We start from the raw sequence: 25,505 nt of genomic DNA, 5'->3' as shown, positions 1-25,505 counted from the left end.
TCCATACTGACGCGAGGGCAGTAGTGAGGGAATGCTGTGATAGTTGAGTTTCCTGTCTTTCAGATGAGATGTTAAGCCAGTGACCCTCTGGATGTGAGCGATTACACCACACTTTTGAGAGAGAGTAGGAATGTTCTCCCCATGTTTATTCATCAGCCAAAATGGCAAGGGGAAAGGACTGGCCATTTACCTCATTCCTGTTGCGGGAGTAATAGGACAAAGCTTCAGAGCTGCCTTTTGCAAACATTTCATTGGCTTTCAAGTACCTTTTGATGTCCTGAGGCTTTACATTAAAGGAAAATAAAATGATTCATGTATAATAACATGAATTGGAACACATTGCCTGGTCATCTCCAAACCTAGGAGTTAGAAAAGCTTTTTGATGGTTCTTATTTATTTCTTTTAGCAGAATCTCAGAATGATTGGCTTACTTCTGGGTGATCGTGGCATTCATTTTCTATGCAGGCAACAGTAGTTTCTCAGTCTCGATTACAGGTGATTTTGTTGTGATTGATAGATGTTATCTGACAGTAACCTTCCTTTGAGTGGCAACTTGAAAAATAATGCTAATTGTTGAGGTTTGAGCTGGCCTCAGTGATAGGGAATGAATAGAAACTATTATCCCTGGGGAATGATTTGTAAGATACCCTGTGGGTAGGTAATCTGCACAGGTCACCCTTCATCCTCTGTTCATGTAGTACATGGCTAGAGTGGCCATGTGATGTTTTGCTGCATTTCAAAGTAACCTGCCCTTAAGAGCAGGCATGCTGAGTGACTGCTCATAATCCGCAGTCAGATCATGGTTCTCATTCCACTGCCCCCACCTTGGCCCTACAATTAGTTGTTCTTTCTGGGCTTTACAATTTGTTTTTCAAAACTCAGAGCTGAATCTCTCTCAACCAGTGGAGGCAGTGGTATCATGGTACTGTCACTGGATGACTAATCCAGAGGCTCTGGTGGGTCCAAACCTCTCTGTTGAAATAGTCAGACCTGAGGAAGGGTCATATCAGTCTTAAATTTTAAACATTTTCTCTCTCCACAGATGGTGCCTGGATTTGTGCAGAATTTTTCATCTTTATCTTGCACAAAATGACATGTCTTCTGTTGCCTCATCAAATCACTCAATCTTGTTTATGCACCCAATACATGCCCCCCCCCTAATCATTAGTCAAAGCATGCCCAACTGAACATATCCAGTTATGACAAATCTGCATACCTGGGAAAGTAAGATGTCATAATGGGCTACCATATTGTTGTTTCGCATCCAGGACCACTATATAAATCCTGTACAAACTTGTGGAGCAACTCTCTGTCTCTGTAAGATGCAGATGCCTAGGAACGTAGTAGGTTCTTAATAGATGCAGTTCCTGAAATATAACCTGTTCAAAAGTTGTCACAGATTGACTCGATAGCAGTGAATTTACTCAGAGTGCAAACCTGGAAGAAATGGAAATATTTGCACTGGCTCATTGGAGCATATGTTTCAGTGAAGTACATTGAAAGATTAATTTGGAAGTGAAGCTTATGAGTTCTGCTGGTTATGTTTCTCAGTCCCATGAACACTCTGGCAGTGCTAAAGTTCATCTGGCAAAAAACTGAATTGTGAGGAAAAAGGGGATCTTTAGAGTTATTGCTTAAAAGAAGGAACCAGTGCAGTTTTGTTTTTACGCTAGAGTTGTTAGCAGCTTGGCGTGTTGACTCTGTTTTATCCTGTGTACAGAGGTGTTATTTGTTGCTGGTCTGCAAACTTGGCATTAATTAGCTACCGATAGGTTGCTCATGAAACCTTTTCGAAAGAACACAGTGACCTTCTTTAAATGTGCTAGGTGACGATGCATAGTGACAGCTTTTGTTTTAACATTGGTAGGTGGAGAAAATTGCCATTTGTCATATTATAGCTAAGGCTACAAACCACTGGTCAAACACATCGAATACCAAGCACAAGAATATGTTTGCAACAATTACATGTTTAATGTCAAAGCTTTTCGCCTACATCTGTGCCATTCCTTGAAACACTTTGTTCTAGTGCTAACTGGGTAATTACCATATCGTTCTGTTTTACAAAAAGATTCAACAAGGGCCTATGTTCTATCCCTTGTCTTTATAGATTCAGACTGACTATACTGTGGCTGTCATACTACTTGACATTTATTTAGGAACCGTCCTTAACACTGGAGATTAAGAACTATACTTCTCTTAACTACCATTAACAGCCAACCATTTGCAAGTTTGAAATCTGCTTTTACTTGCATGGGTACGGTTGCCAACAAAACTTGGAGTGTAGAAAGACCAAGGTGATGCTGCCAATTGAGTGGAACAACCTGACCAGTTGATTGCATCCAAATGCTTTACTGACTGGCATTATCCCAGGATACTGGCAGCAGTGAATCCATGTGTTTTGTAGTCTTCCTGAATGAAACCCCTCTCTTCGGTGCTTCGATGTGCTGTCTGGGATGTGGGTTGCAGAAATTTAATGAATGAATGTGAAAGATTCTTCTGTATCCATGAAAAACATGGAAATTCAACTGGCTAGGTTAAACAAAGGGAGGAGATGCTCAAATAATTGTCATTGTTTAATTGGTCTGGTGGCCAAGAGTGGCACAAGCACGGTTATGGGCTTGGAGTTTCTAAAAACTTTGGTTGAAATTTTACATTGATGGTCAAAAGCTAGGTTAAGGAGACCTGAAGCAAGGATTAATGTATAGCACAGGATAAGTAGCTTAGAAACAGGAAATTCAAGGTTCACAGAAATGAACAGTTCACATTTTAAACTGTAAATAGAAGAGCCTTGGGAAAAGTTAATGAGCAGAGAGATCTGGGAGTTCAGCTCCATTGTACCCTGGAGGTGGCTGCACAGGTCGATATAGTGGTCAAGAAGGCATTTCACATGCTTGCCTTCATCAGACAGGATATTGAGTAGAAGAGCTGGCAGGTGATGTTAGAATTGTACAAGACATGGGTTTGGCCGCATTTAGAATACCGTGTACTGTTCTGGTCACCACATTACCAAAAGGATGTGGACACTTTGGAGAGGGTGCAGAGAAGGTTTACGAGGATGTTGCCTGGTATGGAAGGTGCTAGCTATGAAGAGAGGTTGAGTAGGTTAGGATAGTTTTCATTAGAAAAAAGGAGATTGAGGGGGGGACCTGATTGAGGTCTACAAAACCATGAAGGGTATAGACAGGGTAGCTTTTTCCCAGGATGAGGGATTCAGTAATAGGAGGTCATGTGTTCAAGGCGAGAAGTGAAAAGTTTAAGGAATGTATACACGGCAAGTACTTTACACAGAGGGTGGTAAGTGTCTGGAATGCATTGCCAGTAGAGGCAGGCATGCTAGATTCATTTAAGCTGTGACTGGACAGGTGAATGAGTAGGTGGAGAGCAGAGGGATACAGATGCTTAGGAATTGGGCGATAGGTTTAGACAATGGATTTGGATCGGCTCAAACTTGGAGGGCTGAAGGGCCTGTTCCTGAGCTGTAAATTTTCTTTGTTCTATGAAGCTGCGCATTATTGAGGTGGCCATCCTAGTGTCCAGTATTAGAACAGCCACTGTTTGAACAAGTACTGTGGGTGAGGATATTGTAACAGGACCTGATGAAATTGTACACATTCATTGTCCATTCATAAGAAAGTAACAGATAATTAGATTCTGAAGGACTTGGATCTCAGTGTTAAATTAGTAGATGCAATGCAATATATGTGAGCATAAATTAATTAGTGTGGGAGGAACTGAAAGAAAGATCAACTCTGTATTAAATGAAACAGCCGACGTTATTGTGGCTAAATGTATCAGGAAATTATCAGCCCGACTTGACTGCAGTAGGAACGTCCAATTGGGTCATAACAACAAAACAACACAAATGAAAAGTGGTTCTATTGCCAGTTAAGAAGTTGGTCACATGCCATCTACAGTATTCTGTGCCATTTCAGTCACTGAATCACAGCAAGGATATTATTGTCCTTGAGAGGATAGAGAAGCAATTGTAATTTGGCTCATGATAGTATTCTCATTTCCAAACCCAAAGGTCATGGACTCAAGTGTCACTCGAGTACATAATACAGGCTGACACTTCAGTGAGGTACTGAAGGAGTGTTGCAGTTCAGAGATGACATCCTTCAGATGAAATGTTAAACAGAGACATTCCCCCACTGCCTTTTTAAGTGGATGTAAAAAATTCAGGGCAGTACTTGAAGAAAAACAGAAGCGTTCTCCTGGCCAGTGATCATCGTTCAATGAAAAGCACTAAAAGCCAAATATCTGGTCATTTATCAAGTTGTTTGTAGGAGGTTGCTGTGTGAAAATTGACTGTTTTGTTTCCTATGTGGTAACGGTAAATATACTTTAAAGATAAATGAATTGGCTGTGAAGTGCTTCTGAAATGTTCTCCTCTTATGAATTGCACAATATGAATGCAAGGCTGTTCTTTCAATTCCAGCTGTCAAACATCTTGAGTTAGAAGAAGAGGTTCGTAACATTAGGTTTGTTCGTTCTGGAAATGACGCAACTTTGTAATCTTCTGTTTGAGGTTTTCCAGATTCTGAAGGAGAATGGCTTCAGTCCTGATTGGGCCAAGTATCAGAATGCACAGCTCAAAGTTTGACCTAGGAGTGGTTCTGAGAAAAGACTTTTCTGCAGTATATCCCAGTTCTGTTCTGTACTGTGACTGTTTATTATTTGGGAGGTTTATAGTTTTGCTGGCCACATTCCTTCATTGAAATAGCTCAAATCAACACTGCAAGGGCATCAGATTTACACTTCCAACTTCTGATAGGAAGAGTTCCTGGTGTTGCTGCACCATTGAAGCGATGACCCTTTGTAGGAAGGGGAAGAAAATACACTCAATACTTGTCGTGATCCGAAAAAACGATCACAATCCTAATGATGAACAGAAAGCTCTTAATGGCCAAAAAGTGTTAATGTGACAGTGGAGGAACAAAACCTGAATGCATCATTTAATTTCATTTTTTTTAACCTACATCACAAATCCAGTAAAATTGTAATCCCTGTGTTTCCAAGGGCATTGCAATAAGAAATGAACCAGACAGATCTGCTGAATTGGAAATGAGCTGGCAGCAACATTTAATGCAAGACATATCAGACCAGTTACATTCAGTGCATCAATACATGTGTGCATTGAACGGAGGATCATGTGTGCAAGTTAACTGTGATACACCAAGTCTAATTGGCTTAATTTCATTGAAATTCAATCAGTTTTAAGCTCTGCTGTAATACTGATGAAGTCAGATTGATAAAAATGTATTTGCTAGTTGCATTTAAAGCCTTTTTTTCATTCACAAAAAAGAATGACAAAAGATTATAATGAAACCGTGAAGCCCATTGTATGTTCTTTAATTAAACATGTCAAATGATTGAATACTGCTCTGCTATAATTCAAATAGATTTTGCCACTTCGTTAGTGAATGAGCTGGTTGTTTACAGATAGTAAAAACTCATGATTGATAGAGGTTGTGTGTAATAAAAATTTATCTAATGATTTTGGAGCTGCCCCGGAAAACAGAACCATTTAGTACATAGCCAGTACATGAGAAATACAGGGAAGCAGCCTTGCATGCATTTTTCTCCACAGTCTACAAATGAAGCTGTGTGTCACCTGACTCGTCACAGGATAACAACAGACTGTGCATATTCAGATGTTTTTATGACAAAAGCCACCTGCACTGAAAAAGTTGACCAGAAGCCATATATATCCGTCAATTTATTTGTAAATGTATCTGTGCATTCTTGTTACACTTATGGATTCTTTCATGTTGCCTTTTTTGGTTCACAGTTATGTTTTTGCATTTTGTTTTCTCTGCTCATGGTGGAAGGGTATCGCCTCTCAGTAGTGCCTACCACTGTCTACTGTCTTATTTTTCAGTAAAGACCAACACGTCCTGAACATCAGCTAATTTTTAGTGCCTGTACGCTTGACAAATGGACTTCATTAGAGGCCACATTCTTCCCTGACCCTCCTGTCTGTTGCTGGAGAATTTGCTGCAGTTTGGAGTGCAGATTTTCATGCACAGTGCTATTCAAATAAGTGCGAAGAGGTGGGGAAAAGGTTGTGATACCTCCTGTCCTATTTGGGCAAGATTGAGAACCTGTTTAACACAGAGATTTTAAGACTGTTTAATTCGTTTGTCCACAGGTTGCATCTAACAGGGAGGGAGGAGATTTCATCTTAGACATGATCTGTGGGCAGTGCACGTTGAAGCCATTTGCGTAGAACTATGGGCTGTGCCTCAGCCAAGCATGTCTCTACTGTTCAAAACGAGGAGGAAGCGCAGAAGGGAAAGAACTTCCAAAATGGCGATGTCTTTGGGGGTATGTACCAAGGGTGGCTTGAGGAACATTATAATGGCTGCCTTGACTGTGTTAATCACTGGCTGCGTTGGACTAAAATAACACTGTGTTTACAGGAACAGAACTGAACTGAGCTAAAATACTTGTTGGAAATTTAGCACAGACATTTAGTACTGGCGATGTGTTTTATTTGAATATATAATTGATCTTGTCAGTATTGAAAGCTTTTTCCATCCTTTACAGCTGCTATTGTGCTGTGCTATAGCCTAATTCTGAGGCTGGAAATCATTAAATAACCTGTTTTAACAAGACATGCGTAGTGTAATATTAAAAAGATGCTTTTATGTGTCTCTGCTAAGAGGCAGCAGCCAACTGTTTATATGTTACAATAAGGACTGCTGTGTGACATGATATGATATGAAGTTTTTTTTTCCATCTGTGCAGGCCTTTCCTTTCAAATATTTTGCAGCAAAGCATAAATATTTATGCTTTCCTGCTGGCAGTAAATTTTAAATGTCCGTATCTTTCTTTCAGTCAGCTGCCAAAATGCTGCTTTTGCCCTTTGCTTTAAGTGCACAGTTCCTTATGACCTCCTGCCAGGTTGAGGCGGTGTGATAACTGTGACGATTAACCGTTGACAAATGATGTAGCTGCTTTTGAAAATATGCACCAGACACGACTGTTACTATTGAAGAGCGTTTAACTGCAGATTTGAGAGAATCAGATAGTTATTGCAGTTCTGATATTTTTTAAAAAAAAGAAATAAATATTTCTTCAGTCATTGGACTGTTTACCTATTGGACAATGGCAAGTGTATATTACTTGGCTTGAATATGGGACGAAAAATGTGTGCTTTATTTCTGAATGTTGATTGCTATTTGTTGATAATATAACAGAAAACTGATACATAGAATGGTATCAGTGGTGTCAAAATTCCGTCATCTCTCTAAGTGGATAACTGCTAGTTGGTGGCTGATCAACTTTGTGCTTAGAGAATTTTATTGTATTGTGGATAGTGTATTTTAACCAAAACTCATCCCCATGAAAAGGACATCTCCATTTTTTTTTACTATAAAATATCTGGCAGAAGTGATTCTGACAATGGAAAATGTAAAGATGTCCATTCAGTTTTGATATCTGTGAATATTAAATTATTAAATTTCTTTGCTAAATGATCTTCATTCATGTTGGAGAGGGTACGGATTATTGTCTGATGCACTGAATATCACTTTAAAGACATTTAGTTTTATACATTTCTTTACTGCAATACAGGTGAATCCCTTAAAACACTGAGAGCTTACTTTGTCCTGCACAGGTACAAGATCCTTTATCCGAAATGCTCGGGACCAGCTGTTTTACGGAATTCAGAATTTTTCAGCTTTCAGAATGTGAGAGTTTATTGGTGAAGTTTTTAAACATCTTACCAGAGAAGCAGACTTCTTACTAAGAACGTGCTTGGCCACGCCACCCCAAGTCACATCTGAGTGACACAGGTTGAGGGGTGTCGACTTGGGGGCATTCACAGAGAAAGCCCAGGCCTGTTGGTGCTTGGCTGCGCCTCCAATGTCGCATCTGCGTGACACACATAGAGTGGATGTCAACTTGGGTTAACTGTTTACTCGCCAAACAACCTTGTTCATGAGAAAAAAACTTCACAAAACAACCTTCGGATTTCAGAGCTTTACGGTTTTTGGAGGTTCGGATAAAGCATCTTGTACCTGTAATTAGGAAGATCAAGGTGCAGTGCTGGGTGGCAAAGTTGGTTGGAGCTCAGGAAATCATCAGTTTAATTTAATAAACTCAGTATATGTAGAAGGTACATTTTGTACTCTTGCGTCTTCGATTTGTTTGCTGTCAGCCAACCGCAATTCATGTAAAATGCCTTCAAGAGGCCTTATGAGCCAGTATCAATTCCCAAATAAGAGAAAAACAACACAGATGCAAATACACATGTTTAAATATGTCTTGAAAGATGTGGAAACTTCTTATGCAAGGCACTGAATTGCGTGGTGTTTTACCTATTATGTTGAATTAAACTGAAGCCTGTAACGGAATTGGATGGTCGTTCATCCTTAGTTATATCTCACTGATCCTAAGGGGGCCAGTGTCGCATGCAGTTGGCTGCATTGTTAATGGAAAGGAATGGCTATTTGAATTATCTAGTCCAAATGTGCCATTATTTTAGGTTGGGATAGATCGTCTTTTAGTGTCTCAGGTAATTGAGGGATGCATGATAATGGTGGAAAATTGGAGTTAATCCCTGAGACGATGGTGGTGAATTATGAGGAAAGATCGGGGAAACTAGGTCAGTTCTCTGTAGAGTTTTAACAAATGAAAGGTGATCGCATTGAAACTTGCAAAATTCTGATGGGAGTGACAGAGGTGATGTAGATTGGATGTTTCCCCTATTAGTGAGTCATGAACCAGGAGTCATATTCTCAGAATAAGTGTTAGTTAAATTTAAACTGAGGTGGTGACAAATTTCTTCACTTAGAGGGTGGTGAACTTCTGTAATTACCTACTTCATTGGGCTGTGGAGGCTTATTTATAATGTTCATAACAGAAATCACTAGATTTCTGAAAGTGAATGATATCAAGAGATATGGGGATAGCATGGGATGGATGATCAGCTATGATCTAACTGCATGGCAGAGCAGGCTTTAACGGGCTGAATGGCCTACTCCTGTTCCAGTGTTCCGAACAGCCTTCCATTTCACGCATTTAATCTGACATCCTCTTAAAGTGGAAACCCAGATTCTTTTTAACTTTTAACTTTGCTAATGGTCTTACGGTAGTTAAGAAAAGTTGCCCATTAGTATTTTTCTCTGTTTAATGTACTCCAATTTTGTTTCAGGTAAGTTCTGAGTCATGAGAGCAAGATTTTGCAATGGCCCCTATTGTTTCAAAGGCTTGTAGTTTTCTGACATTAATCTTCAATGATGGATTTCGTCAGCTATCATTGTGCGTGTTTGTAAATTGGCTCTCAGGTACACAACATTGACTTTATGATACCATTTACCCAGATTACTTCTGGTCTGCTGACCAAATATGAATGATTAGTTCAAGAATGACTGGAATGGTCCATGCATGAAGGTGCTTATGTAATGCCTTTCATAACCTCTGGGCATCCCAAAGTGATTTACTTCAGGAATGGAATCACTGTTGTAATGTAGACACAACAGTGCAGAGCTTGCAAAGCATGGTCCCATTATGATGGACATAGCCGTGGCTAGGTAATCTGGTTTAGAAAATGGTTGAAAAATTGTAAAGAACAGATGAAAGCTCAATGCATTTCTCCCAATTAAGATTTGCCAAGGAAGGTGTGAAAAGTGGACATAGCCTCCTGTCTGCCGGTATTAAGCTAATGTTTCAAAATCTAGTATGTTGCTGCCTGTCTATTTTGTTTTGAAATATGTTTCACATGACTGCTGCTAAAATTATGAAATGTTGTGAGGTACAGTGCTTATGTCCACACTTTTTGGAGGAAAGGGAATCGCTTCTAGTTTTGGACTAACAGGACAGTGTGAAATTACAGTCTGTAGATGCTGGTCCTTAGCACGTAAAGCCACCATAATCCTACCGGACAAGAGGGCTTCTGTCTCTTCCATCAGAGAGAATGATGACTGGTAGTCGTTTAACCTGAGGGTTACCTTGCCTCAGGTGAACGGAATAGTTGAGAAGGCGGGTCATTCATGGTAATCTCAGCCAGTGCAGGAATTGAACCCGGGCAGGCGGCTTCATTCTACATCACAAACCAGCCGTTCAGCCAACTGAGCTAACTGAGATATAGCTAAGGTGAATGGCAGTAGTCTTTTCCCTAGGGTGGGGAGTTTCAAGACTAGGGGGCATATTTTTAAGTTAAGAGGAGAAAGATTTAAAAAGATATGTGTGGCAATTATTTAACATAGGGAGTTGTTTGTTTGTGGAATAAACTTCGAGAGAAAGTGGTGGATAGAGCTGCAGCGTTTCTAAGACATTTGGACAAGTGCAGGAATAAGAACTGTTTGGAAGGATTTGGACCAAGCACAGGCAGATGTGACTAGTATGGTTTGGGATTATGATCTGCATGGAGTAGTTGGACCGAAGGGTCTGTTTCTGTGCTGTATGACTCTGTGACCCTTGCTTAACAGATCATGCTGTGCTTATGAGCTGAGAGCATTTAGAAATAGTTAAAAATTTGGAGTGCAAAGATTTGTGGATTTGTGACCCACATGGCAGAGACTGAGTGACAGCCCTTGACATCAAGGGAGCACTTTACCAGCATGGCATCAAGGAAACCAAGTAAAACTGAAGCCAACAGGAGTGGGGGAAGGTGGGAGAGGGTTCCCTGCTGTTTGGAGTCATACTGAGCAAAGAAAAAAAATACTTGTAGTTATTAGAAGCCAATGATCTCATTCTTAGGACCTAGCCGCAGAATTCCCTATTACAGAGCAGCTTCATGGCTGCCAAGTCAAAAGCCTGAAACTTCCTAACAGCATTTAAGATTGTACCTACACCAGATCGACAGCAGCAGTTCAAGAGCATTGAGTATAGAAGTTGAGATCAAGAGTGTGTTGCTGGGAAAGCACAGCAGGTCAGGCAGAATCCAAGGAGAAGGAGAATCAGTGTTCCAGATATAAGCCCTTCCTCCCAGGCTGTCCTAACCAGTACCTGTCCACTAACATCCCCCATCCACCTGGCTGAACGGGTGCTCACCCTTAACTTCTCCTTCCAATCCTCCCACTTCTTCCAAACAAAAGGAGGAGCCATGGGCACCCATGTGGGCCCCAGCTATGCCTGCCTGTTTGTTGGATACATGGAACAGTCCATCTTCCACAGTTACGCCGGCACCACCCCCCACCTGTTCCTCCTCTACATCGATGACTGCACTGGCACTGCCTCGTGCATCCACGAGGAGGTTGACCACTTCATCAACTTTACCAACACCTTCCACCCCCACCTCAAATCCACTGGACCATCTCGGACACCTCCCTCCCCTTCCTAGACCATCTCCGACAACTGACTAACCACAGGAAAAGAAAAAGGCTCCTGATGAAGGGGTTAAGCCTGAAACATCGATTCTCCTGCCCCTTGGATGCTGTCTGAACTACTGTGCTTTGCCAGCACTACACTCTCGACTGTGATCTCCAGCATCTGCAGTCCTCACTTCCTCCTATAGGAGTTGGAATGTCATGTTGCGACTGTACAGGACATTGGTTTGGCCACTTTTGGAATTCTGTGTGCAATTCTGGTCTCGCGACTGTAGGAAAGATGTTGTTAAATTTGAAAGGGTGTAGAAAAGCTTTATAAGGATGTTGTCGTGGTTGGAGAGCGTGGAAGGAGAGGCTGAATAGACTGGGACTATTTTCCCTGGAAAATAGCCCTCTTCCCCAAAGTTCACAAACCTGACTGTCCGGTTGACCCATCGTCTCAGCCTGCTCCTGCCCCACCGAACCTACCTCTGCATACCTTGACACTGTCCTGTCCCCGTTGGTCCAGGAACTCCCCACATACATTCGAGACACTATCCATGTTCTCCACCTCCTCCATGACTTTCGGACCCCTGACCCTCAATGCTGCATCTTCACCATGGACACCCAGTCCCTATCCATATCTATCCGCCAGGATGAACGCCTCCAAGCCCTCCATTTCTTTTTCTCCCGGTGACCCAACCAGTACCCTTCCACCAACACATTATTCGATTTGTTGAACTGGTTCTCACCCTCAACAATTTCCCCTTCGAATCGTCCCACTTCCACCAGACCAAAGGGGTAGCTATGGACAATAGCATGGGCCCCAGCTATGCCTGCCTCTTTTTTGGGTACATGGGACAGTTCATCTTCCGCAGCTCCGCCAGCACCATTCCCCACCTTTTCCTCCGCTACATCGATGACTGTATCGACTCCACCTCGTGCTCCCACAAGGAGGTTGAACAGTTCATCAGATTCGCCAACATCTTCCACTCCGACACCAAATTCACCTAGACCACCTCGGACACCTCCCTCCCTTTCCCGGACCTCAGCTTCAAACCCACCAACTCCCAGAGCTACCTGGACTACATCACCTCCCATGCTGCCTCCTGTAAAAATGCCGTCCCAATACCTCCGCCTTCGGTGCATCTGCTCCCAGAAGAATCAATTCCACCACATCCTAGCTGGCCAGCTCCTTCCAGGACTGCAACGTGGTCAACCATGCCCTCCGGTACATCTGCAGATGCTGGAGATCACAGTCGAGAGTGTAGTGCTGGCAAAGCACAGCAGTTCAGGCAGCATCCGAGGAGCAGGAGAATCGATGTTTCAGGCTTAAACCCTTCATCAGGAACCTTTTTTTTCCTGTGGTTAGTCAGTTGTCGGAGATGGTGATGGAGAGGTCCAGGGAGGGGAGGGAGGTGTCCGAGATGGTCCAGTGGATTTGAGGTGGGGGTGGAAGGTGTTGGTAAAGTTGATGAAGTGGTCAACCTCCTCGTGGATGCACGAGGCAGTGCCAGTGCAGTCATCGATGTAGAGGAGGAACAGGTGGGGGATGGTGCCGGTGTAACTGTGGAAGATGGACTGTTCCACATATCCAACAAACAGGCAGGCATAGTGGGTGGCACGGTGGCACAGTGGTTAGCACTGCTGCCTCACAGCGCCTGAGACCAGGGTTCAATTCCCGACTCCAGCGACTGACTGTGTGGAGTTTGCACATTCTCCCCGTGTCTGTGTGGGTTTCCTCCGGGTGCTCCGGTTTCCTCCCACAGTCCGAAGATGTGCGGGTCAGGTGAATTGGCCATGCTAAATTGCCCGTAGTGTTAGGTAAGGGGTAAATGTAGGGGTATGGGTGGGTTGCGCTTCGGCGGGTCGGTGTGGACTTGTTGGGCCGAAGGGCATGTTTCCACACTGTAAGTAATCTAATCTAATCTCCTCCACTTCCTGCAACTCCATCCTTGAACTCCAATCGCAACAAGGACCGCCCCCCCCCCCCCCCCCCCCCGCCCCGGATACAATATCTCATCCTCCGCCATTTCCGCCACCTACAAACAGACTCCACCACCAGAGATATATTTCCCTCCCTGCCCCTATCTGCATTCCGTAGAGACAATATTTTCCATATTTTCCTCCCTTGTTAGGCCCACGCACCTCAACCAAGCCATCTTCCACTCCCGGCACCCTCTCTTGCCACCACAAGAGGTGTAAGACCTGTGCCTACACCTCCCCTCTCACCTCCATCCAAAGCCCAAAAGGATCCTTTCACATCCAGCAGAGTTTTTCTTGCACCTTCACAAACCTCCTCTACTGTGTCCTTTGCTGTCAATGTGCTCTCCTCAACATGGTGAGACAGGATGCTAACTTGCAGAACGTTTCAGAGAACATTTCTGGGACATATGCACTAAACAACCACACCGCCCTGTGGCCAAACACTTCAACTCCCTCGCCCACTCTGCAGGTCATGGTCCTCCTTCACCACCAAATTCTAGCCACCCAACGTATGGGATCAATGTCGATTTCACCAGTTTCCTCATCTCGACTTTATCCCAGATCCAGCCCTCTAATTTGACATCATCCTACGTGTCCATCTTCTTTACCACCTATCTGCTCCACCCTCTCCTCCGGCCTATCACCATCACCCTTTACCTTAATCCACCTATCGCATTCCCAGCTACCTTCTCCCCCTTCCCACCCCACTCCAACTCCCTGCCCCATTTTTCTCTCAGCCCCCTTGATCCTCCCCCTACCCCCCAACATTCTTGATGAAGAACTTCTGCTTGAAACAGTGACTGCCGTGCTTGTTGGATGCTGCCTGACCGGCTGTGCTTTTCCAGCATCACACGTTTTGACTCTGTTTTCCCTGGACCTTTGGAGGCTGAGGGGTGACCTTAGAGGTTCATCAGATCGTGAGGGGCATGGATAGGGTGATCTTTTTCCCAGGGACAGACCAAAACTGGAGGGCAGAAATTTAAGGTGAGAGGGAGAAGATATAAAATGGACTTCAGGTGCAATTATTTAGCGTGTGTGTGTGGAATGAGCTGCCAGAGGAGGTGATGGAGGCTGGTACAATTACAACATTTAAAAGGCTTCTGGATGGAATCATGAATGGGAAGGATTTAGAGGGGTAAGTGTTAATGCAGGTAAATGGAGCTAGATTAATTTGGGATATCCAGTCAGCATGAAGTCAGTTGGACCGAAGTGTCTGTTTCTATGCCGTACACCTCGGTGACTCGAAGAAGGTGTGACAGTACCAATGTCTTCAGGCAAGTCAGGATGTATAGCATGTGTTGGTTTTGCACAACTGCACTTTCCAAAAGCAATATTTGTAAAGTTGGCAGAGAGAATAAGCTGGGGAACATCCATTCTGCACATCACTGTTGAGCTGAAGAAAACCAGGATGAAGATATTTGCCATGATTAACCGAATCATTTGCCTGTGATTACTCTGTATGAAAGATGATTTATGCTAAGGGACGAGAGATTGTTTTCCCTCAAGATAGTCGACAATAAGCAGTTCTTCAGCCTGTCTGTGTAGGCCGTGAACCCCACCTAAAGCCCATTTTGTTGAGAGTTCTGTGCACTCAAGAAATGCTTTCTAGTCCAAGAAACACTCACTAATCAGTCTGTAAGCAGAAAATTGTAAGGATAAGTTTGTCCAGACTCAAAGGATTGTCGGCGAGTAATGATAAGGCACTTTGTTTTAAGTCAAATAAGAAGACTCTATGTGCAGAAGTATAACGTCTATTGTCTTCAAGCCATTATCGGAAGATAAATTGTACTGACTGAATTCACCAAATCATGTGTAATAGATCTTCATATGTTTGGTTGCTTGGAAATAAAGTGCATCAGTTTGTAGGTGACCTTGGATATTTGGCTGTTTTCTGAGTTCACCTTCAAGCAGGTTGAAGAATTTTCCAATAATGATTAGTAAGGCTTAGTAATCTGAACTGGTTATCAGCGTTGCATCATCTGGTTACACAGCTGTAGAAATGATTATTGGGTAGCACATCAGCACCGATGTCACTGAATCCAAGAAAATGCTTCTGACTGTGCTGAATTTGTTTAAAATAGAAACGTTTTGAGTAAGGTACTTTATGGATTGAAGCATAGCTTGCGAGAGCGAGGAGTTTATGTTAGAGCTGCACAAGACTTTGGTTCGGCCACAGCTGGAGTACTGCATGCAGTTCAGGTCACCACACTATAGGGAGGATGTGATTGCACTGGAGAAGGTGCAAAGGAGGTGCACCAGAATTTTGCCTGGGATGGAGAACCTCAGCTGTGAGCAGAGATGAATAAGCTCGGGTGGTATCTTTGGAGCACAGAAGGTTGAGGGGCAACCGAATGAGTATATCGGATTATAAGGGGCATGGGCAGGGTGAATGGAAAGCATCTGTTCCCCTTAATCGAAGGGTCAATAAAAAGGAGCCATCAAGTTTACTTGCAAGTTAGGATGTTTGAAGAAAAATGCTTGTGCCTAGAGGGTGGTGGAAGTTTGCAGTGGAATGACTGCTTGGGAGCATCGTTGAGGCAGGAAACCTGACAACCTTTTAAAAAGTACTTGAATGAGCTCTTGAAATGTTGTTACATTCAAGGGGATGGGCCTAATGCTGGAAGGTGGGACTAGTGTAGATTTATGCAGCTTTGGTGGTAGAGACATGATGGGCTGAAGGGCCTCTTCTGTATTGTAAAATTCTATGAAATGTGCAAGGAGAAATTGCTGTGTGTTATTGATGATCTTTCTGGTAATGTACATCGGTATCACCTCTACAATGCATTTCACACGCATTATTATTCTCAAATAATGAGTACTGTGTCTGGTTATAATCATTAAGACACAATGGGGTCTTCAGGTGTTGGAGTGAGTATGGTTGGGAGCAGCAGGGCTGATCTCTGTTGTGAGAGTTTGTCATGATGAGAAAAATTTTTATTTTTTAAAACAGAGGAAAGGGGTATTTTCTGTGTGCAAAATAATTTCTGAACAATGAACTAAAGCATCAGAAATAATAAATTTTCAGAACCTCAGTTGGCAGGTTATTTGAGATATATTAGCAATGGAGACATCCCAAAGCACATATTCACAAATAAATACTTAGTTAGGTTTAATTTGTTGCATTTGTAAGATGGTGCTGCTGTGCATACAGGAGTTTTCCTGTGACTGTTACACTATGTCAGAGGGGCAAAATCAATTCTGAAATACATTACATTCTAAGCAGAAGTGTTCAACAATTAAACTTTGAGACTCTGCTGAGTTAACACATTGCTATGTGGCACACTGCCCTGCAATAACAGAAAAAAACAATAAAATATGTGTTCTGTCACAGCATCTTAAAATAGTATACAATCCACTTGACTATAAGAAGTGACATGGAGGTTGTATTAAAGCAGTGAGTCTTTGTTCCAAATGCAAAGCAATCCTAAATGCTGCGCACTCCTGGGTGGTCAGTCACAGACTGGTTGACATGCTGTGATTAATACATTGTTTGATTCATTATTTAACATCTAATCGTTATAAAACACCAAATCATTGAACTTATTACACAGTGCCTGTCTATCATAAAGTCTTAGTAAATTAGGACACAAGTAACTAAAACACCAGGGGAAATAGTTTAGACTATCATGTGTGTGCTATACAAGATCTTACAAGAGCAAATCAGGTAGTTCCATTCTCTAACTCTTTCCCTGTAACGCTGCCAATTTCTTCTCTTTGGCTGCCTATCCAATTCCATTTTGACAGCCATGACTGAATCTGCCCCAAAGCATTCTCAGGCAGGACCGTAAGATATAGGAACAGAATTAGGTAATTTGGCCCAGTCTGCTCCACCATTTGATCATGGCCAATATGTTTCTCGACCTCATTCTCTTGCCTTCTCCCCATAACCTTTGATCCCCAAGCCAATCAAGATCCTATCTATCTGTCCCTTAAATACACTCAATGACATGGTGTCCACAGTCTTGTGCGGCAATGAGTTCCACAGATTGACCACCCTCTGTCTGAAGAAGTTCTTCCTCATCTGTGTTCTAAATAGTTGTCCCTTCACTCTGAGTTGTTCCCTTGGTGCTAGCATCTTCTCCATGAAACATCTCCATGTCCACCTATCTAAGCCCCTAAGTATTCTGTAATTTTCAATCAGATCCCCCCCATATCCTCTAAAATCCATTGAGGACAGATCCAGAGTCCTCAGTCATTCCTCATATGACAAGCTCTTAATTCCTGACAACATTCTTGTAAACATCCTCTGATCTCCCTTCAATGCTAGCACATCCTTGATTAGATATGGGACCCAAAACCCCTCTCAATATTCCAAATGCGGTCAGACCAGAGCCTTACACAGCCTCAGCAGTCCATCTCTGCTCTTGTATTTTAGCCCTCTTGAAATAAATACTAACATTGCATTTGCCAACTGAATCTGCACGTTCACCTTAAGAGAATCCTGAACTTGGGCTCCCAAGTTCCTTAGTGTTTCAGATCTCTGAAGTTTTTCCCTGGTTAGAAAATAGTCTACCCCTCTATTCCTGCTAAAGTGCATGATCTCATTCATTCCCACATTGCTTTCCCTCTGCCACTTTGCCCACTCTCCTCATCCTTCTGCAGCCTTCCTGCCTCTACAACAGTACATGTCTTGCCACAATCTTTGTGTCATCAGCAAAGTTAGCAACAATGCCATCAGTTACTTTGCCCAGGTCGTTAATGTATGATGTGAATAGTTGTCCTAATTCTGACCCTTATGGAATTCCATAAGTCATTGGCTGCCATTCCTGAAAAAAACCCCTTTTATCCCTACTCTGCTTTCTACCAGTCAGCCAGTACTCTATCACTGCCAGTATCTCACCACTACCACCATGGGTTCATCTTATTTAGCATTCTCCTGTCCTTCAAAGATGTTCTGGAAATCTAAATAGATCACATCCACTTGTGTAACTTGCTTGTCACTTCCTCAAAGAATTCTAACAGATTTGACAGGCATGAGCCCCCCTTGATGAAGCTGTGCTGACTCAGCTTTATTTTACATCATGTTTCCAAGTACTCTATGATCTCATCCTTAATAATGGACTGTAAAGTCTTAACAACTGAAGTTTGGCTAACCAGCTTATAGCTTCCTATCTTCTGCCTCCCTCCCTTCTTAAACAGGGGCATTACATTAGCTGTTTTCCAGTCCTGTGGGATGCTCTCTCCAAGTGACATCTGAAATGTCACCACCAACGCCTCCACAGTCTCCTCAGCTATCTCTTCAGAATTCTGTGATGTAGTTAATCTGGTCTGGGTGATTTATTTACCTTCAGATCTTTCAGCTTCCCCAGCATCTTCTCCTTTATAATGGCCACTACACTCACTCCTTCCCTGTTCAGTTCCTCACCACTCTGTTTTATTTAATTTTTCCTCCTGTCACGATTGGTTCTTTGCAGTTTACCTTTATGATGGTGGCCTCTCGATTTCAAACCTTCAACAATTGGGACTAGATTCTTTGTATCTACTTTGTGTAGACCTTTTTGTGATTTTTGGACATAGCATCTCAAGCATCTCGAAGGAGAACAGCCTTCGCTTCTGTAATCTATCTAGACAAGTAAAGTTTTTCATCCCTAGAGCCTTTGTTGTTAATAATTTCTGTGCACTCTTCAAAGTCTTCATGCTCTTGCTTAAGGTCTGGTGCCCAGATATGGACTCCACAGTCTGGTCAAAGCTGAACCAGTATTTTATAATTGCATATACTTAGCTTGCTTTTGCACTTTGTTTATAAAACCAAGAACCCGGAATACCTTTTAAACCACTTTCACAAACTACTATACAAGCTATAACAATTTCTTCACTAATACCCCCAATCCCTATTTTAACCACACCCTCTTTAGATTCACATCCTTTATTTTGTCTCTTGCCCTTTTTCCTACCAAATATGTCACTTCTCATCTCCTCTGCTTGAAATTTGAATTGCCCATTCCAAATCCTTTTCAAGCTCATCGTTGTCCTCCTCAATGTTCACAATGCTTCCAAGTTTTGCATCATCAGCAAATGTTGACATTTTGCCAAGTCTAGGTCATTTGTCTGAGAAAAGCAATGCTCCTACTCCTAAGGTAAGTCTATTGTCTACCTTGCTCCAACCTAGAAAATAATGGTTCACTATTACTTTGTATTTCCTATCCCTCAACCATGTTGCCATTATCTAATTTGTTCCACAAACTTCAACTTTTCCAGCAAGTTTCTAATGCGCTGCTTTGTCAAATGTCTTTATAAGTCCATATTCACTGCATCAACTGTGTACGACTATTATAGATATGTTATATGTACTATCTATGGATGACTGCGTTGTCTTTGTCCAGTCAGCAGCAAGTTTGCAAACCACATTGAAAACTCTTCAGTTCTACAGACAAGAAACTTGACTTGGTCTTGCTTGTTACTGAAACAAAACTCTGATATTAGCCCACACTTGGTCAGTTGATTATACACTTCTCACCTGATATTGGAGGAGAGCACAGTGGGTAGCATTGCTGCCTCACAGTTCTATTCCAGCCTTGGGCCATTGGCTGTGTAGAGTGTGCATGTTCTCCCATGTGGGTGTGTGTTCCCGCTGGTGCTCCAGTTTCCTCCCACAGTCCAAAGTGCAAGTTAGGTGGATTAGCTGGTGGTAAATGTGGGGTTAAAAATTACAGTAGGGGTCTGGGTAGAATGCTCTTTAGAGGGTCAGTGTGAACTTGACGGGCCAAGTGGCCTCCTTCCACGCTGTAGGGATTCTACGATTCTAGGTTGAGCCGTTCTTATACCTTGATGGTCACCTCTCTCAAAACCAAAAACTGCACTGACAAGGGCATCTGACAATGGGCCAATGGTATCCGTTCAGACTTCTAGCAGCTATGGCAACAATTATTGCATAAAGAATCTTCACACGTCATTGTAAATCCTAACATGTCATATTCACCTCTCTCCTGGAAGACGGGGAGATCTGGACTTCATATCAGTGTTGCACAGAAGCACTAGACAAGTTCCATGAGCAGTAGCTCCATCATGTTCTCCATATTGAAAGGGAGACCTGTCAAAAAAAAATGCTAGCATCATTTTTGAAAGCAGCTGTCTGGCAATTCAGGGAAAACTTCTTCCAAATTAACTTCACTATATCTGGATGATCAAGAAGCATCTCCCCCTCCAGGGCCTGTGCTCTCAACTCTCCAAAGGGCAATGTTTCAGGGGATTACAAAGAAGGTACTTAAAAGACACATCATAGCAGCATTGATCTCAATGATTGGGAGGAGCTCACTACCAGTTGTTCAGAATGGTGACAGCTTGTCCTTTAAGCAGCATTATGTTTTGAGTCCTGATGTCCCCAAGATGTTGGAGAGTAGTGACAGATTACGGAAAAGTTGAAGCAAATCTTTCATTCCAGATCCCACTACCTCTTGGGAAAATCTGCTGTATATGCCGCAAGATATGGAATTCCACATTCAGCCTGTTGAGTCACACATAGACTCAAGACATAGTTAATGTGGTGAATGTGGACCTTTTCTTGTATTCTGACCCCATCTAATACTATTTCTCAGGATCCTGATAGGGTGCCTTCCCCCTCACCTTTTGAGTGATAGCTGCTGGTAGCACGATGTTAGCCTTCTGTTACCTCATCAACAAACTTTAATCAAGTTCATTAAACCCAATTTGCCTTCACTAAATTCCTGTTGGAATTCCTTAATTGCTCTGAGTGACCTAATTTGGAGCTGGATTATCATTTTCTTTTCATTAACTTTTGGTATGTGTGGGTGATCACTGGCAAGACCAATATTGTTGGGCTTCCTTAACTGCCCTCGGGGGATGGTGGCAAACTTTCCCACCACTGAGGCTGACTTGAGCTTCTCCTTTTACATCTCGTTTTCTGCAAACCCGCAAAATGTGGAAACTTTTCTGAACGTTTGTCTCGCTCTGTAACTTAATGGTCTATTGTCTCAATTTTTGTGGAATAATTAACACCCCACACACTCCCACTCCCACACCCTCTCCCACTCCCATTCCCATTATAACTATTCAGTAATTTTTGGACCTCTGTAATTTCTCTGCAGAATATGCTTTTCTAGATGGCTGTCACTATTTGCCCTCTAAAATACTCTCAGCAATGTAATGTTTGCTCTGTTGTATGTTAACTCTCACGAGGTGGATGCTATTCTTGACCACTCTGGGACAACCGCTATCTCCAGGATTGAAGTAGATCTCCGTTCAGTGTTGTCGTCCTTTTTCCTTTAATAAAAGCAAATTTAAGCAAGCTTTGGCAAAGGGTCAGTTAGACTCAAAACGTCAGCTCTTTTCTCTCCTTACAGATGCTGCCAGACCTGCTGAGAGTTTCCAGCATTTTCTCTTTTGGCTTCAGAACTTTTTACCTTTCTTCACTTATTTTTTCTGCATGAGGTTCATATCCATCAACATTTAGTACCAACTCCTGCCCTTTTTTGGGCCAGACCTTTATTATCACCAAGGCATTAGATACCTATTTGTTGTTGACACTTGCATCTCAATAACCTTAGTTGTCATGGTATTTTTTTTGCACTGTAAGGCTGTGTTGGACCTTTTTCTCCTGACCCCACCTAATACTATCTCTTGTGGTGACGCCATCTGTGTCTCATTCTCCTTTATGCCCTTTGTTTCTCTTTCCAATTGTTCCCATCCTCCTGCAGTTTGGTTTAAACCCCCAGCGACAGCACTGCCAAACCACTTTGCATTCATTTGCTCACAGCTCTGTTTGAAGTGTAACCTGTCTGGGCTGTTTAGGTCCCACCTCTCCCAGAACCTGTCCAAATCTATTGCACTTTCATCTGCATCATCTCTGCATGCACATGTTCATCTGTCCTAACTGGCTATTTCTATACTTACTGTTATGTGGGGTCAGGAATAATGTGGAGATTACTAACTTTGAAGTGCTGATTGCCAAGCTTTTCCTGGCTTGCATTCGTCCCTCTCACTCTGTAGTTGTTATGGATGTGAACTGTTGGCTGGCTGTTCACCCCCCAGCTCTACAAAAATGTCTGTCTTGATTCCATAACCTTAGAATCTCATAATCAGTAATGAATGGTTGAATCCTTATTTTAAGCAGCATCATGTTTTGAGTCCTGATGTCCCCAAGATGTTGGAGAGTAGTGACAGATTACGGAAAAGTTGAAGCAAATCTTTCATTCCAGATCCCACTACCTCTTGAGAAAATCTGCTGTATATGCCGCAAGATATGGAATTCCACATTTAGCCTGTTGAGTCACACATAGACTCACGACGTAGTTAATATGGTGAATATGGACCTTTTCTTGTATTCTGACCCCATCTAATACTATTTCTCAGGATCCTGATAGGGCACCTTCCCCCCACACCTTTTGAGTGGTGCTGGTAACACTATGTTAGCCTTCTGTTACCTCATCAACAAACTTTAATCAAGTTCATTAAACCCAATTTGCCTTCACTAAATTCCTGTTGGAATTCCTTAATTGCTCCGAGTGACTTAATTTGGAGCTGGATTATCATTTTCTTTTCATGAACTTTTGGTATGTGTGGGTGATCACTGGCAAGACCAATATTGTTGGGCTTCCGTAACTGCCCTCGGGGGATGGTGGCAAACCTTACCTCTTACCTTGACCACTTCTTTATTTACCTGTACCTCCAGTTACTTTGCTCCTTGAAACCCCCACTCTGTACTTTCACACTCAGCGCCCCTTTTATTGTTCCAGTTTTTCTCGGGGGTGGGGGGGGGAGATGGGACAGGGGGAGTGTTTTTAGAATTTCCTTCCTCAAAAAGCAGTGGATATAGAAACTGTAAATATTTGTGCTTTCTTTAATTGCTCTCTGTCATCCTTATATCAGTCCTCCTGTGCTCTCTGTGCATTTGCTAATCTCTTCATAGGCACACTTTACTTCCCCTTCTCAACTTGCCTCTTAGCTCTTCAACAGAGAGTTCTTCGTATCACAGTGCCAACAGAAGAGACCACATCAATGCTACTGTTCGGTGATACCATTCAATCATTCTGGTAACTCAACTCCATCTACCCACTCTTGCTTTCCCATCCGCCATCTTGACAAATTGGTTACCATTGCCTTGGTTACTGTTCGCCAGTCCAGCTACCTTGATGAAGGAGAGACTCATTGCTCCCAGTTATAGAGTCATAGAGCACAGAAACAGAGACTTTGATCCAATCAGTGCATGCCAACCATAACCCCAAACTAAACTAGTCCAATCTGCCTGTGCTTGCCCCATCTCCCTCCAAGCATTTCTTATTTGGATAGGTTCAGAAAAGATTTACAAGGATGTTGCCAGGGTTGGAGGATTTGAGCTATAGGGAGAGGCTGAACAGGCTGGGGCTGTTTTCCCTGGAGCGTTGGAGGCTGAGGGGTGACCTTATAGAGGTTTACAAAGTTATGAGGGGCATGGATGGGATAAATAGACAAAGTCTTTTCCCTGGGGTTGGGGAGTCCAGAACTAGAGGGCATAGGTTTGGTGTGAGAGAAGAAAGATATAAAAGGGACCTATGGCCGACTTTTTCCACACAGAGGGTGGTACGTGTATGGAATGAGCTGCTAGAGGATGTGGTGGAGGCTGGTACAATTGCAACATTTAAAAGGCATTTGGTTAGGTATATGAATAGGAAGGGTTTGGAGAGATATGGGACGGGTGCTGGCAGGTGGGACTAGATTGGATTGGGCTATCTGGTTGGCATGGACGGGTTGGACCGAAGGGTCTGTTTCTTTGCTGTACACCTCTATGACTAAGTGCATGATTGTCTTTTGAATGTTGGAACTGTACCTGCATCCATCACTTCCTCTGGAAGTTCATTCCACATAGTGTGCAAAAAAGAAAAGTTGCCCCTCATATCTGTCGTTTTAATCTTTCTCCTCTCACTTTAAAAATTTGCCCTATGCCCTGAAATTTCCAAAGCTAGGGAAAAGACACCTACTGTTCATGTTATCAGTGCCCTTGATGCTTTTATAAACCTCGATAAGGTCACCCCTCAACTTCCTACATTCCAATGAAAAACGTCCCAGCCTCTCATGTTGCAGTTGTATAAGACTCTGGTGCGGCCGCATCTGGAGTATTGTGTGCAGTTTTGGCCGCCATTCTATAGGAAGGATGTGGAGGCACTGGAACGGGTTCAGAGGAGGTTTACCAGGATGTTGCCTGGTAAGGTAGGAAGATCGTATGAGGAAAGGTTGAGGCACTTGGGGCTGTTTTCATTGGAGAAAAGAAGGTTTAGGGGTGACTTGATAGAGGTGTACAAGATGATTAGGGGTTTAGATAGGGTTGACCATGAGAACCTTTTTCCACGTATGGAGTCAGATATTACGAGGGGGCATAGCTTTAAATTAAGGGGTGGTAGATGTAGGACAGATGTTAGGGGTAGATTCTTTACTCAGCGAGTCGTGAGTTCATGAAATGCCCTGCCAGTAGCAGTGGTGGACTCTCCCTCTTTATGGGCATTTAAACGGGCATTGGATAGGCATATGGAGGATAGTGGGCTAGTGTAGGTTAGGTGGGCTTGGATCGGCGCAACATCGAGGGCCAAAGGGCCTGTACTGCACTGTATTTTTCTATGTTCTATGTTCTTCTTATAACTGTTACTGTCCATTACAGGCAACATGCTAGTAAATCTTTTCTAAACCCTGTCTAGCCTAACAAAATTTTTCATATAACTGGACAACAGTACTGTAGAAGAGGCCTCACCAACGTCCTGTACAACCTCAACATGACATCCCAACTCCTGTACTTGAAGGTCTGAGCAATGAAGGCAACATGCTAAACACTTTGTCTACATGAGATACAAATTTCAGAGAATTGTGTGCATGAACCCCCAGATCTCTCTGTTCACACCTGTCCTGCTCTGAATACTATAACTTCCACTGTTGAAGTGGCTAGGACTTTTCGGTATTCGAGGCTGAGCTATACAGTTTGCAATGTAATGTTTGGATAGAAATCCGCACATAATTAAGAGTTAAGTGCTCAGTTTGAGTATACTTGTAGAAGATGACTTTGCAATTCGCGGGAAAGAATCAGTTACACCAAAATCAGTGTAAAGTGTTGATGTTGGGGAATAGGTTAAATTCTACTTTGAGCATTTTAAGATTTATTTTCAGTTATGTTCCTTATCTAGATAAGTCTTTTTGTTTTCATTCTTTGCATAATAAATCTTTGATCTTTTTATGATGCCACAGCCACATTTGAATACATTTCAGTGGATGACCAAGTGATTAAAGATAATTTTTAAAAAATCATTAAAGCAAGATTTCATTTGAGCATCGAACTTGGTCCGT

At 42.6% G+C, this 25,505-nt stretch overlaps 1 protein-coding gene across 3 annotated transcripts in view; it reads left to right on the top strand.

Annotated features, from left to right (window-relative positions):
* Positions 1-25,505, top strand: part of LOC132818656 (uncharacterized protein C1orf21-like) — a 199,011-nt gene that overhangs the window by 56,390 nt on the left and 117,116 nt on the right. For all 3 annotated transcript variants that reach the window (XM_060829673.1, XM_060829672.1, XM_060829674.1), the window contains exon 2: positions 6,152-6,327. In XM_060829673.1, coding sequence (XP_060685656.1) covers positions 6,234-6,327 — 94 coding nt within the window. In that variant the 5' untranslated portion in view covers positions 6,152-6,233. The remainder of the gene's footprint in view (positions 1-6,151; positions 6,328-25,505) is intronic.

The sequence above is a fragment of the Hemiscyllium ocellatum genome, chromosome 9, assembly GCF_020745735.1.
Source record: "Hemiscyllium ocellatum isolate sHemOce1 chromosome 9, sHemOce1.pat.X.cur, whole genome shotgun sequence".
Classification (NCBI taxonomy): Eukaryota; Metazoa; Chordata; class Chondrichthyes; order Orectolobiformes; family Hemiscylliidae; genus Hemiscyllium; species Hemiscyllium ocellatum.
This window is presented reverse-complemented; position numbering and strand designations above follow the sequence as displayed.